General features: G+C 35.4%; 1 protein-coding gene and 1 non-coding gene across 2 annotated transcripts in view; both read left to right on the top strand.

Moving 5' to 3' along the window:
- NSD2 (nuclear receptor binding SET domain protein 2) overlaps positions 1–9,950 on the top strand; it is a 119,303-nt gene extending 109,353 nt beyond the window's left edge. The window contains 4 exon segments of the mRNA XM_036763050.1: positions 2,820–2,961; positions 3,991–4,097; positions 5,311–5,515; positions 8,269–9,950. Coding sequence (XP_036618945.1) covers positions 2,820–2,961; positions 3,991–4,097; positions 5,311–5,515; positions 8,269–8,540 — 726 coding nt within the window. The 3' untranslated portion in view covers positions 8,541–9,950.
- On the top strand, positions 2,606–2,730 carry LOC118855578. Its single transcript, XR_005010753.1, has one exon.
- Positions 9,951–17,778: the final 7,828 nt, after the last annotated feature.

Below are 17,778 nucleotides of genomic sequence, written 5' to 3'. Positions count from 1 at the left end.
GACAACCTGTAGCAACTATGTACAAACAAGATGTACACAGGAGAAATCAGAGATAATCAGTAGAGGGAAGATATTGGGGGATCAGGAAAGACTTTTGGAAGTCAAGTCGGTGAATATTAAGGGCCTAATGTATGCCACGCACTAAAAATACAAATAAAGGCAAAAGATAGCCCTTGCCCTCACAGAGCTCAATCAGATGGAGAAGACAGCTGTGTGCAAATAAGCTTTATACAGAATCAGAAGGAAATAACAAAGGGAAGGTTTTATAATTAAGAGGGATTGTGAAGGCCTTCCTGGGGAAAGTGGGATTTTAGCTTGGGATTTCATGGAAGCCAGGAGTTGGGAGATGAGGATTAAGGAGTATTTTAGGAATGGGGACCAGCCAGTGACAGCACTCTTGAGTGTGGAGATAGAATATCTTAGTTTGAGGAACAGATAGAAAGCCATTGTGACTAGATTTCAGGGCCAGAGGGGGAGTAAAATGTGGAAGACCAGTAAGTTAAGACCACATAATTACAATTATATGCAAAGGTAAATTTCCTAATATAGGAGTAAACTAAGAATGCATATTTTTATTTTCCCCCCAATTACATATTAAAACAATTTTTAACATTTTTTTAAAGTTTTGAGTTCCAAATTCTATCCTTCCCTCCCCTCTTCTATCCCTTCCTTGAGACAATATGCTATCCAATATAGGTCATATGTGTGTAATCATGTAAAACATTTCCATATTAGTCATTTTGTACAAGAAAACTTGAACAACAACAATAATGCAAGTGAAAAATAGTATGTTTCAGTCTTTATTCAGACGATACCAGTTCTTTCTCTGGAGAGAGATAGCATGTTTCCTTATGAGGCCTTTGGTATTGTCTTGGATCATTGTATTGCTTAGAATCACTAAGTCATTCACGGTTCTTTATCATACAATATTGCCGTTACTATGTTCAACGTTCTGGTTCTGCTCACTCCACTTTGCATCAGTTCATGTAAGTCCAGGTTTTTCTGAAATCATCCTGCTTGTCATTTCTTAGAGCACAATAGTACTCCATCACAATCGTATACCACAGTTTGTTCAGCCATTCCCCAGTTGATGGGCATCCCCTCAATTTCCAATTCTTAGCCACCACAAAAAGAGCTGCTATAAATATTTTTGTACAAATAGGTCCTTTTCCCTCTTTTTTTTTTATCTGTTTGGGCTATAGACCTAGCAGTGGTATTGCTGAATCAAAAGGGTATGCACGGTTTGATAGTTTTTTGGGGCATAGTTCCAAATTGTTCTTCAGAATGGTTGGATAAGTTCTCAACTCCATCAATAGTGCTTTAGGGTCTCAATTTTCCCACATCCCCGCCAACATTTATCATTTTCCTTTTCTGTCATATTAGCCAATCAGATAGATGTGAGATGTTTAAATTGAGTTGTTTAAATGCATATATTTCTACAAATGCTAGCAATAGCAACAAGATGAGAAAAAGACACAAAGAGGAGACAACAGTATAAATCCTATTTCGTGTCAACATGATTGTTTGTTTAGAAAATCCTAAAGAATCAAGAAAGAAACTAATCGAGACAGTAGCCCTCAATAATGGATCATGATACAAAATAAACCCCACAAAATCTTTACATTTCTATTTAGCAATTACAAAATTCAGAAGAACATAACAGGAAGGGAAATCCCGTTCCAAATAATTACAAATGCATAAAGTGTCTGGGGCTTAATTTACTAAGAGTACAGTCAGACTTGTATAGATATAAGGAACAATTTAATTAGAAGGATTGTCAGTGCTTATGGTTGGACTGTGCCAATATAATAAAAATGACAATACCTAATTAATTACAAACCAAATGCTATATCAATCAGGCTACCAGAGGACACAGTATAGAACTAGACAAAATTAATTTGGAGGAGCAAAATATCCAGAATCTTAGGGGAGATAATGAAGAAAAGGAGGAACCAAATAGGAATAGCACTTCTAGACCTGAAATTATACTACAAAGCAATATTCAAATCAGTTTGGTTCTCGTATAAAAAATGTTAAAGTAGAATAGACTAACAAGTAGAAAACAGAATCAGAAGCAATTGGACTTGATAAACTGCAGGACATTAGTAACTTGGAGAAGCTACCTACTACTACTGCTAGTTAAACTGGAAAAGAGCTTGTCAGAAATTAGGTTGGTATCAACAACTTATGTGCTACAAAGCTCCAAATAGATAGGTAACTTGAATAATAGTCAAAGTCATACCACAAAAAAATTTAGAAGAGATTCAGATCAGATATCTACCTTTTATAGTATGGAGGAGTACAGCATGGTGAAGAGTTCTTAACCCCACAAAGGATAAAGTAGGTGAGTTCAGTTATGGTTTTGGTATCACTGCCTTGTTGAAATGAATTAAATTGGTTTCCTTTTTAATTTGATGGCATATCTTTCATTCTTCCTCATAATTTGATACTAAATTTTTATATTTCTTCTAATAAATCAGTGGTCTTACTATACACAGATAATTCATAAATAACTCCTATGTTGGGTAATGATAATGTGGCTTACATACAAGGTTGATGCCTAATGTGTTTTTAAAATGTCTTAGTCATTCTGTTATTTTTAACAGTGCTCACTAAAACTTAGTCCCTTCCATGTGGTTGTGACAGTCAGTAAGTGAGCTAGATAATTAGTACTGGATTGGGGGTGTCATATACCAGCTCATATGATATACCACAGTTTTCAGTACAACAAAATTTACCCGCAGTTTTTATTTTAAGAAAATAGATCCAGATTTTCAAAGTTTTACCTAACATATTAAAATTGGTATTCTAACTTTTAGGACCGGATAATTGATGCTGGTCCCAAAGGAAATTATTCCAGATTCATGAATCACAGCTGCCAGCCAAATTGTGAGACTCTGAAATGGACAGTAAATGGAGACACTCGTGTGGGATTGTTTGCTGTATGTGATATACCTGCAGGTATGTTAAGTTTGGGGCAAAACCTCATTGCCAGCATTTGTGGACAGGCCCAAGGAAATTCAATCAGTTCTAACAATTTACTATTTTTAAAGCACCAGCTATCCCTGGGCAATTCCCCTGACCTCTTTCAGCCCTGGTTTCCTCATCTGTAAAATGGAGGTAATAATAATCTACCTCCCAAGGTGGTTGTGAGGCTCAAATGAGATACCATGTGTAAAGCATTCTGCAAACTTTAAAGCGCTATCTAAATGTTAGCTATCATTATTATTGTTATTATTAATTACACAGTTTAGATTAGTCTGGGTTCCTGTTCCCATGGAGCTGATAGTTTAGTAAAGGGATAAGACATACACTGTTAAGTAAGTATAGAACCCAGTAATACATAAATTCACTAACAGGATGAAAAACAGTGTTATATAGAGCCCAGTGTGGGAATATCAGCCAAGATCGTTTACCAGTAGGAGAAATCAAAGACTTCATGGAGCATATGACATTTGAGTTGTGATTTAAATGGAGGTAGTCTAGGAGGACATGAAGAGGCTTAAGAAGAGAGCAAGAACAAATTCAGAGAATATGAATGGAAGTGCCATGAATATAGATTGTGTGGTAAGCTAAAATATAACCTTGAAAAGTGGGACATAACAAATTGTGGATGGTATTGAATACCAGGCAAAGGGATTTGAACATACAATAAATTGCTTTCCCCTCTCCTTCTTGATAAGAGAATTTGTGTAGTTTCTACAACAGGATTAAAAAAAAAAAGGATAGTGTACTCCTCACCATGTCCATAGTTTTGTTTCAGCACTTAAGTTACTTTATTGTGAAGGATTTTATTTTTCTTGGTCTGTTTTTAATAATTTCAGTAAAAAATTTGGAGATTCATATATTATATTTATATGATATATGTTATAATATATTTAAATATACATATTAAAACCAATAGGATATAATTTGTGGTCATAATGCAGAGCAATTTATTATTGTTGAAAGAAGATAAAAATTTTCATGCTATTGAGTTTCTTTTCCCAGGGACAGAACTGACTTTTAATTACAACCTTGATTGTCTGGGCAATGAAAAAACTGTCTGTCGATGTGGTGCCTCTAACTGTAGTGGATTCCTTGGTGATAGACCAAAGGTATAGCAATAATTTAATTAAACTTTCTTTTTTTTAATTTTTAAAGCAAGGGCAATTAAATTGCATGTGTGCTGGATAAATTTTGTTAATGCATACAGGAAGGTACATGTTATGTGGTACAAGTTACTTCCCTCTTTCCCGCCCTGAACTTTTATTTGTTTCAAATAAATATGTCTTGATAAAGGGTGGCATTTAGAAGTTGGTCATCGGTCAGTCCTAAAGAGAACGTCTAAAAATTGGCAGTGTTCTCATTTCGTGTCATTTCTCATTCTATCTACATGACTCAAATAGGAACACTATACAATTCTTAGTGTTTATTTGGAAGGTAGAGGCAAAGGTAGTTGAGAAGAAGCAATGGAAGACACCTAAATTTTCCCGACACATTTTTAGAGGTGTAATATTTCTTTGTTGCTTAATTAAAGGTTACATATAGTTAATCAGTAACATTGTTATTTACTTCCTTGCTCAAGAATATGTACTATCATTGGGTCTGGCAGGTCACCTGGTTTTCAGAGTATTGTTACTCAAATACTTGTCCTGTAGCCCAGACCTGATGCTTTTAAATTATGTTCTGTGTTCTTAATTTTAGAAGTTGGTGAGTATAACATTTTATATTTTTATTTCTCGTAGGGAGGAGAATGGGATTGATAATGGAAAAGTAAAGCACTAATGTAAATTGTATTTATATGTGGCCTTCAGTGATTCTTTCTATGCATCAATTGGGAGATCTGGCTTTGATAAGCAAGTCATATCAACTCTCCGTTCCTCAATTTCCTTTATGTGGTTGAGAGAAAAGCACTTTGTGAACAATAAAACATGAATTTGTTGTCATTAGTTATCCTAAATAGGAGGGAAAAAAATTCTGTTACCACCTTTGTTGCAAGAGGTCTATCTCATTAGTTCTTATATTTGTTGTTTTTTAATTTCGTTGTTCTTTTGGTATATTAAGGTATATTAAGCCTAAGATGAATAAGTTTTACATGAGATACTTTTTTATTCAAACTGATTTAGTAACAGTCATTTTAAAAAATTACCCCCCATGGAATTTATCCTAGTTACTTTCATATCCCAATAGGGTATTTTCTAAAATTTCTTCATGTGATTTTGAATCTCTTGAATTATCAGCATTTCCTCTAGCCTACTAATGTTTTTTTTTTTTTTCAGTTTAGAGAATTTTTTTTTTAAAGTAAACACAACTTATTGTTTACCCTAGAACTCAGCTGCTCTTTCTTCAGAGGAAAAAGGCAAAAAGACCAAGAAAAAGACAAGGAGACGTAGAACAAAAGGTGAAGGAAAGAAAGAATCTGAAGATGATTGTTTCCGTTGTGGTGATGGGGGTCAGCTGGTACTTTGTGATCGGAAATGTTGTACTAAAGCTTATCATCTCTCTTGTCTGGATTTGGTTAAAAGACCTTTTGGTAAGTTAAGTTATAACTGCATTTACACACATGTTGTTGGCTTTCTAGAATGTTTTTTAAATTAACATATTTGTATGCTTTCAGATACTACTTTGACTTATGTTTCATCTTAATTTCATCATATTGAAAACACATCATTATTTATAGATAGGATGAAGAAAACGATAGTGGTTTACAAAGACTCCTTGACTCTTAAGTTATTGCTTTTAACCAGTTAAACATTTATTTCCTTTCAGTTACAATCACATTTTAAATACTTAATTTTATCCATCTTTTCTTTGTCAAGCCCTTTGTATAGTTTTGGTATTCCTCCTTTGGTTCATAGTATCTGTACAGTTAAGCAGTGATTCTTTGTAATTATACAATATCATGAGTTGAAGGAATGTCCCAGATAATCTAGTTGAGCTTTTCCTTTAAGGAATGAATTGTCTCTATAATCTCCCAACTAGCTGGTCATTGAGAAGGCTCTTCCTGACCTGAAGACTTCAAGCAGTGATGGTATAGCCAGTATAGTGGTACTCAAGGCAGACCATTCCATTTTGGTGATTTCTGAATGTTATTCTAGCAGTCATTCTTTATATTGGGCCGAAGCCTGCTTCCTTGTGATTTATACTCTTGCCTTCCCAGGCCCCAGAAAATAGCAATAATCCATTTTTCCACATGAGATTCCTTTAGGTAGAGGAATATCTTGTGTCTTTTCCCACTTCACTCACAGTGAAGTCTGCTTCAAAGGCATGAAAGACGTCATCTTTTACTCATGTTCTTTGCAGTTTGTTGGTTATATGTAACGGCAGACCTGTGTAACATATGGCCCATGGGCTACTTGCAGCCCACCAAAACAGCCCGTGGATGGTATTTTGTGCGGGCCTATTTTGCATCCTTTACATTTTTCGTGGGTTGCTCGAAATCCTTTTCAAGGGCTGCAAGTGGTGCTAGGGCCATAAGCGGCCTGAGGGCCAAATATTGTTCACGCCTATTACAGCCTTTTCACACCTACCACATACCTTTCTATGGCCTTGTTCAGAGTACATTCATACTTAGTATACTGACTTATGCATAACAAGTGCTTAATACAAGTATGATTAAATTTAATGGGAAAAATGAAAAATAGATCCTTTTTCTGGGAATCAACATCATGTGGTATTAGCTATATACAAGTTCAAAGGTACCCTTTTGCCCACTAGATGGCACTGTTGAATCTTTAGGCAAAATCCTAACAGACTGAAAGCAGCAAACTTCTGTGTGAAAATGGAAATACAAATCTTTTTTAGACAACGTTGGTACCAAGTATTTTGGCAAAGCAATACAAAACTGTGTATTTGAGCCTAGATGTGCTTTATGAATACTTAAAGAATCAATCTTTCCACTACATTCAGTTCTGTTTCAAGAGGATTTGGGGTACCTTAGTGATAGCAGAATCTGAGATGCAAAGAGGCCTTCATCTATACTGCCCAGTCCATCCCTGAGCAGGAATACTTATTATAATATTTTGAAGAAGTGTTTCTTTAGCCTCTGCTTGAAGACTTCCATTTATGGGGAACTGATTGCCTTTCCATTCTTTTTTTTTTCTATTAAAATCTCTGTATCATTCAATTAGCTAGTTAATAAGATATTATCACAGATATCAGTCTCTTTTTTAAAATGTCTTTATAACAAAATTAGTTATAAACATAGCCATTCGTTAGAATATATTTACTTGATCCCAGGGCCTTCTTAAATTCCAAATCCATAATTCTGTGAACTAGTTTTTTCTTTTAGGTAAATAAGTACAGCTTTACCCAAAGATGTGGTTTAAGAAAATTCTGCTTTCTAGAAATATTTTCAAGAAAAATCACTATTTAAAACCACCATACTGGCTTAACATACATTGCATACTTGATGCTAGTCCTCAGTGAGAGCAATAAATGGACAAATTTTGTGAAGATGCAAATGATCAGACATGCATATGATAACTCATAAGAAGTGACTAGACTTCATCAGAGTCTGAGTCACAAACAGTACTATATTAAGAAATGTTATTCTGCTGGAGTCTCTGAAATACTTCTGCTGGAAGTTGTAGTTGTGGAACACATGAAAATGCAAGTAACCAAGAGGCAACTTTTCATCATGGATAAAGAGCTTTTTGTAGATTTGAGATCAAATAGCATGTATTGGGTTTTTACCCTGCTGAAATCTTGTAAGCTTTCCTTCCATGCCCTTAGGCAACTCCCAAATTAAGTGGCATATCTAGTATTAATCTACATTGGTAGAGGGCGTGTCCTCATCAGGAGTTCCTTATATCAGTGAAATCATAGCTCTAGTCAAAAAAAAATTTTTTTCAAGAAACGAGAGAGAACCAGTAACTCTTTGGTGGGACCTTTGTGCCCCTATATCATGTTCCCCTCTTGTTTGTGCCCCTGTTATGATTGTGGCATTTTTCATGGATCTCTGTGAAACTCATGATTTTTTTAAAAAATCAGTTAGTTTTTACTGATTAGTGCTACACCAAGTTGGTTCTTCCGGTTGTTAACACTGGTTTTTTAATTTGTCTTAAAGTGAATTAAACTGACACGTAGGAAGGCTGTCATATCTATGGAATTTGATGAATATGCCTTTGGTATGATAATAAGAGCGAATTTCAGGCTTCTTTTGAAATTTGTTCTGCCATAGATGGTGTCAGTATATAGGTAAAAGTCTAAACTACTGACATTTTGGGTTTGGGGATTTAAAAGAATTCTAACTTATGAATATTAATGTTTCATTTTTGATTGCAGGGAAATGGGAATGCCCTTGGCATCATTGTGATGTATGCGGCAAACCGTCAGTTTCTTTTTGTCATTTCTGCCCAAATTCCTTTTGCAAAGACCACCAAGATGGGACAGTCTTCAGCACCACACAAGATGGACGGTTATGCTGCTCTGAACATGAGTTTGGAGTGGAATCTATTAGAAACCCAAAGACTGAGAAACCCTTCCCAGAACCAACCAAGTTGAAGCCCAAGAGAAAGAAAAGAAGGTGTTGGAGGAGAAAAACAGAGTACAAATAGTGACAGACTTCAGGGGTTTTGTGTGTTTGTGCGTGGTTTGTTTTTTTGTTTGTTTTTAACTGCCAACACTATCTTGTAGATACAAGGGTCTATCTTGTGAATAGGGTCAACGAAGGACACAGTTTTACATATCTAATAAGTGTACAGGTTTCATTTTGGGGGAAAGCATTTTTAAATCCACTGAGCCATCTCTAGCAGTTTCTGCTGTATCTGCACTGATAATGAATTGTGATATACACAATTCAGAATTTTTCAGGACAAACAAAACTTATTACACAACATTACAGTTACACTTGAATTTCTAAGAATGTAATGGTTCCCTCCTGCATTTGGGGATAAAAAAAGGCATGATTGAAAAAATTTGACGCCTATTTTCTACTTCACCTGAAAGGTTATGTGGGGTAGAAAACCATATTTCCTAAAAGAAAACACTTTTAGTGTTGTTTTTAACAAAAATAGCTTGACCTTTGCTCAGTGTCTTTATTCAGAAGATACCACAGTGATGTCTGTTTCAAAGGTTTTAACTTGGTTTCCTCTGAAACGGTGAGCTTGGTCATCTCTCCTGCTTTTATAAAAACAGCAAACTGTAAAACTTTTTGTTAATGTGAAATATTTTCTCAGAAATGTATATCCCTTTATAAGGAGAGGAGCACCCTAGGATAGTGGGGGGGGGATTTTAGAGGATTTTTTTCATATTCTTTTTTTTCCTATTTATAGATTACAACTAAAATATAAGTAACACTTTAGTCTTCAGAGCTGTAAGTCTCAAACTTGGAACAACAACTTTTCCTAAAATGGCCACCACACTGTGGTGAAAATCATATCACCTCCTATGGGCATATCTTTTGAATGCACAGTCATCTTGTCATCATTCTTCACCATTTTGGGAAAACGCTTTATATGTTTTTTTATTTGGTTTTTCTTTAATGATTTTTTATTTTGGCTTTTAATCTCAAAATATATATTTGCTAAGCCTCATTTCACAAATTATTACTAATTGAAATGTATGTTTATTGATGATATCCTGATTTTTCATTACAAAAAAAAAATGTGAACTTGACTATTATAGGGACGTTAGACCTGCCATGTGTATGTTTCTATTTAGGCTAAAAGGTAAAATAAATAATTGAGGGAAAAAAATGATTTTATGTACTGTTTCCTGCTCCATAGGTGTTTTGATACAAGGATGGGCAGAGTTGCTAACAAGTTCTGACCTGTGCAATCATGATCCAACCCAGATGCCCCTAGTTTATGCCCATTTAATGTTTTATACGTACTAGCATAGTTTGCCTTTATAGTGCAGATCTGTTATGTAGCCCTTTAAAAAAATGAAGCATAGTCTATCATAAAGTGTATATTTTTTCAAAACTATTTTTTCAGGGTTTGAAAGATTTAGATTTTAGAATTATTGATGATTAAAGCTATTTCCATTACATGCAAATTTTGTGGGTCTTTTTTCATTTAAAACTTGAATTGATACTGGTCTAAAATATGCCATTATCCAACATTATAATATGAAAGCATTTGGGGGGTATAGCTAAATAATTGTTTTGCTTTGATTGTGGAACAAAATTTATAAACAATAGGGGGAAGGCTAGCTTTACCCCCTTTGAGTTCTTTTCTCTGTTTCAAGTTATGATTTTTTTAAGATGGGACAAGTCTTACACCGATTTCCATTGTGGGATTTTTTCTTTGGTTTCTTTTTTTTCAGCAAGTAAAAGAGCACCCAGCCATGGTGTTAATATTTGAGAGATAGTAAGTTCTCTTTTTTAAAAAGTTTTTTTTTTTCCTGCTCTGAGAATTCATTCTGATATTTGGAAGTTTGAGATATAAACTCCAAAGAGTTCACAGTTTATTTCTTGTTCCTCTATTCCCTCTCTCTCATTCTAGCCAAGGTTATTTGATGTAAAAGGATGGAATTAGGGGTATCACAAGGGATAGCAAGGTGACTGAATGGGAAGAGGTAAAGAAGAAAAAGTGAGCGTCTCTAACAACTTTTTTTCCCTAAAAATGAAGGAAATACTTGAGAAGCAATTTAACATCCCCTGAGAATAAAATCCACTTTGAAAAGGAATTTACAAAAACCTACTTTTGGTAATGATAGTTATGAAAATTGACAGTGAAGTCAAGTGGATTTTGAAATTCAATTTTACTGTATTCTTTGCTTTATTACATTGCTATGTATCACTGGTTATGAGAAGTAGAAGAACATTGTAACTATCCATTTTGTGACCAGGCAGGTTAACATCAATAGGCACGTCACAGATGACTTTAGCATTTCTCTGCAAAAATGGCCAAATGTTTGAGAGATAGACTATGGATAGATGGACCTGGTTATCCCATGTTAATCTCATCTGGCATGAGGGGAGGCCATCTAAATATGCAGTACATTTGCCCATGCCCTGTAAATATTAACCTGCCTGGGGATATGTAGCCACTTTTAACAACTCTGTTGAGCACTGAATGTTTGAGAAAAAATTGACTTCACTGTTGGTAACTGTGGTGCTGTTCCCTGACCTCACCTGCTTCCATCCCCAACTAAAATACATGTATGTACTCCTAAAAGACATTTTGGGGCATAGTCACTTAGTGGCATTAACATTCTACATGTTTATGTTGTTAATTTCTAGAAATTATACTCATTCAGTGGAAAATTGTTACCTAGATAATTTTCCTTTTAGAATTACCCTCTTAGAAATGTTTGAGGCAGTTGTAAAGGATTTGTTCATGAAAATAATATGCACCTTATCCCCTAGAACTGAAAAGATGTTAGAAGGAAAAGAACTTGACCATTTTTCTTCTCTGGAATTCAAGCATCATGCAAAATACTGTGTACTAAAAACCAAATGTGTCAAATGATAGAATTAGCCAAGGCCCATTAATTTTGCAAATTAATAAACAATTTTAAGAACTTTAAAATGTATTATTATAGACCTACCTACCTATTGTAAAGGTAGATGGCTGTTTTCTTAACAAAATTTGGATTATTTTTAATCAGTTGAAATATGCTATTTCCTTCTAATTTAATGGGCAAGCTTTGAAACATTGTAGGAACTGTCAGCAGTATATTTAATACTAAGAAGTATATTCTGTTGGCATTGTTTTAGTATTTCCAAATTCTTTTATGATCTGGGTTAGAAAGTTTCTGAGAAAGAATGATCTTTTTTTTACAGATTTCTTTCTCATAGTGATCCTTTTTTAAAAAAAATGAATTTTCTATATTGTAATTTTCCGCATGTTTATATTTCAGAGTAAGACCACAAACATTAACAAATGAAATTTTCTTTTTTGGATGAAAGAACTAGCTATAGCACAAGTTAGCTTTTTAAAGTTAATATTTCAAAATTTTCATTTAACTGGTTCTCAGAGAGTTTTGGGAACATTTATAGAGATTTTGATTATGACCACCCAGAAATCAGCTTCCATCTTTTGGGTGCTTCTATCTTTGAATTTCTTAGGAGAAAAAAACTTAGGATATTACTTTAATCTTTTGGCACCAGAGACTGACAAAAGGTCTGAAGTTACATTTTACAAATATGCAAAAGCTTACCCAACCATCTTTAATCAGACTTCTTTTAAAACCAGTCTTCTATAAAGTATCGAATCCTAGTCCCAAATATATGCCATCTCAGGCCTTTGTAAGATATAGATGCTATTCTTGAGTATTGTACAGATTACAACTCTTTAGTTAATGAATTCTCCAGTTGGGACATATAATATTTGTGGGATAGTTGGGTCTCTTTGAACTTTTAATAAAATTGTCCAGTCCTCTTAACAGTTGAATATAATAGAATACAGTTGCATTTTTGCTTATATCCCAGTTACATTAAATGCTACTCTTTTCCTGGATGTTTATAATAATATTAAGGACTGCATGCTCAGGTTTGAGTTTGTGGAATTTTTTGAAGTATTTACCCTGATGAGCCCAAGGTATATACATTCCCCCAACTTTCAGACTATATTATTTTCAGGAAATTAAATGAATGTTAATGCAAAAGACTTTGTATCAGTTACCAAATATCTTCAACCTATGTGAAATGAAACCTGCATGGTACTTATATGAATGTTGGGAAAAATATAGTCAGATTTTTGTACAACCCATTTTGCTAAATGGTGTATAAATTCTACCCTGTTGAGATGTGAAGTAATGTTGTTAGAAACAACAAAAAAAGTTATGATGTTTTTGTTTGTTTACCTCTAAACAAGTTCCATTTACAGTAATGTCAGGTATTAGAAAGTTATACGAATGTTGGATGATGGCCCCAAATTTAATTTGTTAGCCTAGGAATAAATATTCCATTTGGGGGACATACCGAGATGTAGAATTTTTGAATTACCTAACATTGGAGGGGGTGGGAGGGATTGGAAGAATAGCTTTTAAAGGGGAAACTTGTGTTTGAGAAAAGTGTGTGATTATTTTTCTGTATAAAATGAAGAAGAGGTCTGTCTTTAACCTTCTTTTCTACATAAGTCTGTTCAATGTTTTTAATTGTCTTTTGACTATTTCTATTACCTTTTATTAGGACTCTCATGCTACTGACTCAGTATTTTTCATCCCAAGGATTCTGGTATAAATGACTAAAAGTGTTGTAAGGGAGTTTCCAAGGAAGTTTTGTCACTGTCAGTGCTTTAAAATCCAAATTAATTTGAGAAAGAATCCTCAACCTGTACGGAATGCCAACATTTACAAAGGCAGATATAATTGGCCCTCTAAGAAGAATCACCTTTTGGGACAAAATTTAAAACACCTGTTGGGGCAAGGTGAAACTGAATGATGAAGGTCCTAGAAACTCTTAATTGTCGTGACTATAGATTCAGTTCTCAGTTTCCAAACCATGCTCTAGAACTCTACAAAATTATCCCTTTATTTACCTTGTTTACTACAACATATGTGGCAAAAATTAACCCCATTTTATAGCTTGGTGCATGGCATTGTCAACGCTTGCAGAGTTCTGTATTCCAGACATGTGATGCACATGTTCCATAGACTCATAGCAGTACCAATAAGTATAATTTTTCTACTTGGGCTATTATATGTGGATTACTGTTTTATTTTGGAAAAATGTAATTTTATAGTCAATTTGGTTCAAGAAGTACTCATTAAAGGTGAAATGTTCACATACCAAAGACCTAATTGGAATTGTTTTTATTACCATTTAATTCAGACTTTGCATGTAAGAAGTTCCAGGGATCAGTTGAGCATCTATTAAGAGGGCACCATTTAGGTCCAGTGTGTAAAGTGCTTCAATTAATCAGAGATTTCCCAAGATGGGCCTTGCAAGGGAATATTTGTGTGCAGGCACAGACTCAATAGTAGTGCCCTCATCAATGCTTAACAAAGGATAATGTTATGAATAACTTCTGACAGTGTTAAAAACGAATCTTGTCCTAAAGTACTTCAGTGAACCTTCTTGAAGTACAGATGTGGTGATGAGAGGCAAGTTGAGCTACTACCAGAAGTTTTAGAGGATTTAGAGCAGAAAAAAGACCTTTATGTAATCATCTCATCTAAACTCCTCATTTGAAGTCAAATCCCTTGCCCAAGGTAACACAACTAGTAACTAGCAGAGATGAATTTTGAATCCAGGTTCTCTGGACTCCAAAGCTTTTTATTTTTTTACTATTCCAAGTTGTCCGAGTTAGTCTGTTCACTGTCCCATTGTTCTATAACATTAAATTTCCTTGAGTTTTTAACAAAAAAAGCATTTATCAAATGCCTACTCTCTGCCAGGTGCTGTTCTAGGTCCTAGGGATACCAGAGACAAAAATGAACCAATCCCTGTTCATCAGGAGCTCATATTCTGTCAAGAGAGATGTATACATAAGTACATAGAGACTTAGACAAAATAAATGGGCATACTGAGCATACAGTAGGGCTTGGGGAGATCAAGAAAGGCTTTGTGTAGAAGGGGGTGCTTAAATGGTCTTGAAGGATGCGAAGGGCTCTGGGGCAGAGATGAGAAGGAAGTATTTGTAAGGAATGGCCAGTGCAAGGCCATGGAACCATGTGCTACTTTGTGTGAAGAAGAGATGGCCAGTTTGGCCTAACCAGCAGAGGGCAATGTATAATGAAATAGGAAACTTAGGCTGAGGGCAGTTTATCAAAGCCAATTTGGACTCAGACAGGAGTTTGTTTTATCATAGAGCTAATAGGGGGCCACTGGAACTTAGTCAATAGGTAGAGGGATATCTGGGCTTGAAAAATCACCATGGCAGCTGTGTGGAGCATAGACTGGAGCCCAATTAGGCCATTGCAATAGTCAGGCAAGAGGCGATTAGGGCCTGAAATAAGGTGGTGACTATGTCAATATGGAGAATTGTTGGATGGGATAGATGTTGAAGTAGAAATGGTAATATCTGGCAATTGAGTGGATATGGAGGGTGAGAGGAAAGCAAGGAATTGAGGATACTGCCAAAATTATAAATCTGGGAATAGCGGTATCAAAGACTCGTTATTGAATTAAACTCACAGAACTGCTGAGAAAACTAGAAAACAAGTCTGTCAAAAAAAATTAAGACTACCACAGCATGTGCCAAGATTAGCTCTAAACAGATACACAATTGAGATAATAGAAGGTCACATTATAAGCAAAGTAAAGGAGCAAGAACATTTCTTTTTGGATCTATGGATAAAGAGAAGAATTCTTGATCAAACAAGGGATCATAAAATAGAAAATTTTATGATGTAATTTTAAAGTTTTTGAATCAATAAAACCAATGTGGCTAAAATTAGAAGGCAGACATAACTAACATAAAATAAGTGTGCCATAAAGGTCTGATTTATAAAATATTCAAGGAATTGATTCAAATTTATAGGAATGAGAGCCATTCTCCAATTGATACGGTCAATAGATTTGAACAGGAAGTTGTCAAAGGAAGAAATTCAAGCCATATTTTTAAAATGCTTCGCATCACTAACAGAAATGCAAATTAAAGCAACTCAGGTTCCATTTCAGACCCATCAAATTGGCAAAGATTTTGAAAAAAAGCCAGGATAAATGTTACAGGGGCAGCAGGAAAATGGGTGCATTCTAACCATTCTGGAAAGCAATTTGGAACTATGGCCATTTATTTTCTTCCCCTCCTACCTACATACCCTCTAATGGGAAGGAGAGAAAATAAATCCTTGCTAATGGAAAAATATTTAATTTTTAAAAAGAATAATGATGCCCTCAACAGAAATGGCAAGTTCAGAGGGATGGATTTTGAGGGAAAGATGAGTTCAGTTCTGGACTTGTTGAATTTAGCCTATCCAGTTTGAAATGCCATTGCCCTTCATTTTAATAAAACCAAAGTGGGAAAGTACCCTATTTATACAGACATTACATAATGGGACATTATAGACAAACATTTAATGATATTAATGCATATTTGATGATTTTTATTTAATGATATCTGGGCCAACTCTTGCATCTTAGAAGCAGGTAGTTAGTGCTAGACTAAGATAATTGAGGCTGTTTGCCATGAGCTCCCCCTTCTTTTCATCCTCAAGTCCGTTACACATAACCCCCACTCACTCTTCCTTTCTTCTGGTCTCTGATAAAGTGATCCTTCTACAGCCAAAGCCAATTCTTGATCCCATCACTAGCTGTCTCCAGGAGATTTCTCCTCTCAAAGTATCCCTTCCACCTCCACCTTTAATCTGTTCCAGCTATTAGCTCTAAAACATGCCCGGGTCTCCCCAATCCTTAAAATATCTTCACCGGTCCCTGCCGTCCCTTCAAGCTATCAGCCCCTATGTCGCCTACCTAACCGCAAACTGTCTATACTGACTGCTTCCACATCCTTTTCTTTTACTCCTCAATCATCTTTAATCTGGTATCTGACCTCATCACTCAACTGAAACTGCCCTCTCCAAAATCACCAACCATCTATGTCTGAATTGCCAAATCTGATGCTCTCTTCTCAGTCATCTTTCTGGATAGCTCTGCAGCAGATCTGACAGCTAGCCATCTTCTAGACATTCTGAGATTCTATGACACTATCGGCTATTGGTCCTTCTACCTGACCGCTCCTCAATCTCCATTAACACGGGCATCGCATCTCCAAAGTATGCCCCCCCCCCAGGCTCTGTCCTAGGTCCTATTCTTTCTTTGGGTGACCTCAGTTTCCATGGATTTGTCATCTCTGACCAGATAACTAAAAGATCCAGTCTAGCTTGTCTGTCTGACACAGCACAAAGTTGTTAATTGGGACATTTCAAACTGGATAGCCTAAATTCCACAAGTCCAAAACTGAACTCATCTTTCCCTCAAAATCCATCCCTCTAAATTTCCTATTTCTGTTGAGGAAATAGGCTTAGAGGTTAGGAAACTGCCCAACCAGCTGGTGAATGGCAGAACCGGGATCCGAACCCGATTTCACAGAGTTATACTGAGAAAAATGCTGTAAACCTTCTGAGTGTTTTATAAACTAGAACTACTGTTCTTAACGATTAAAAGTCTGTCTCTTATATAAACTGTCCTTTGGTGATTAATACTTTGAATTTCAACACCCTATATAGTGTTTTCACATCCTTTTCTTCTTCATCTTATTAGATGTTCACAATCCCAACAGACAGGCAGAGCAAGGATTTGTTTTCATGTCTGTGAAATAAAGATAAGACCCAGAAGGTGTCCTGGCCACCTTCATGCGGCTAGTTAACCTAAGAGCCCAAGCTTTCCCCACTATCAGCCCTAGGACTGTGATATCCTAGACTGCGGCTCCCTTCACCCTGATGCTGCCCAAGCTTTCTGCCCTCCTGGGCACTGCAAGCTGCCATTTAACCAAAGCACACACCGAAAGTTCTCTTAGCTTTGACACGGTGCTTTCCTCATAACTATCCTGTGTCAGAGAGGGGACAATGAGGTATGATCACTCCTATTTTAAAGATGATGACACCAAGGCTTAAATGAAGCTAATTTGACCAGCTATATATCTATATATTTCTATGTATATTTATATATTTATAGAAATATATCTATATTATACATCATAGAGATATGTCTCTATATTATTACATATCTATATATCAAAATATAGCTGGGCAAATTACTTACATAAATATTTGTGTTTGTATATTTACATATATCTGTATCTAAATGTATGTATATATACATACATGTATATATGTCTTTACATATCATACCTATGTGTATGTATCTATATCGGTGTGTATACATGTGCATTACCTATTGTATGTGTGTATACATGTGCGTCCACATATCTGTACACATGTAAATTATACCTGCATATGTCT

The sequence above is a fragment of the Trichosurus vulpecula genome, chromosome 6 (assembly GCF_011100635.1).
Source record: "Trichosurus vulpecula isolate mTriVul1 chromosome 6, mTriVul1.pri, whole genome shotgun sequence".
In the NCBI taxonomy this organism is placed as follows: Eukaryota; Metazoa; Chordata; class Mammalia; order Diprotodontia; family Phalangeridae; genus Trichosurus; species Trichosurus vulpecula.
This window is presented reverse-complemented; position numbering and strand designations above follow the sequence as displayed.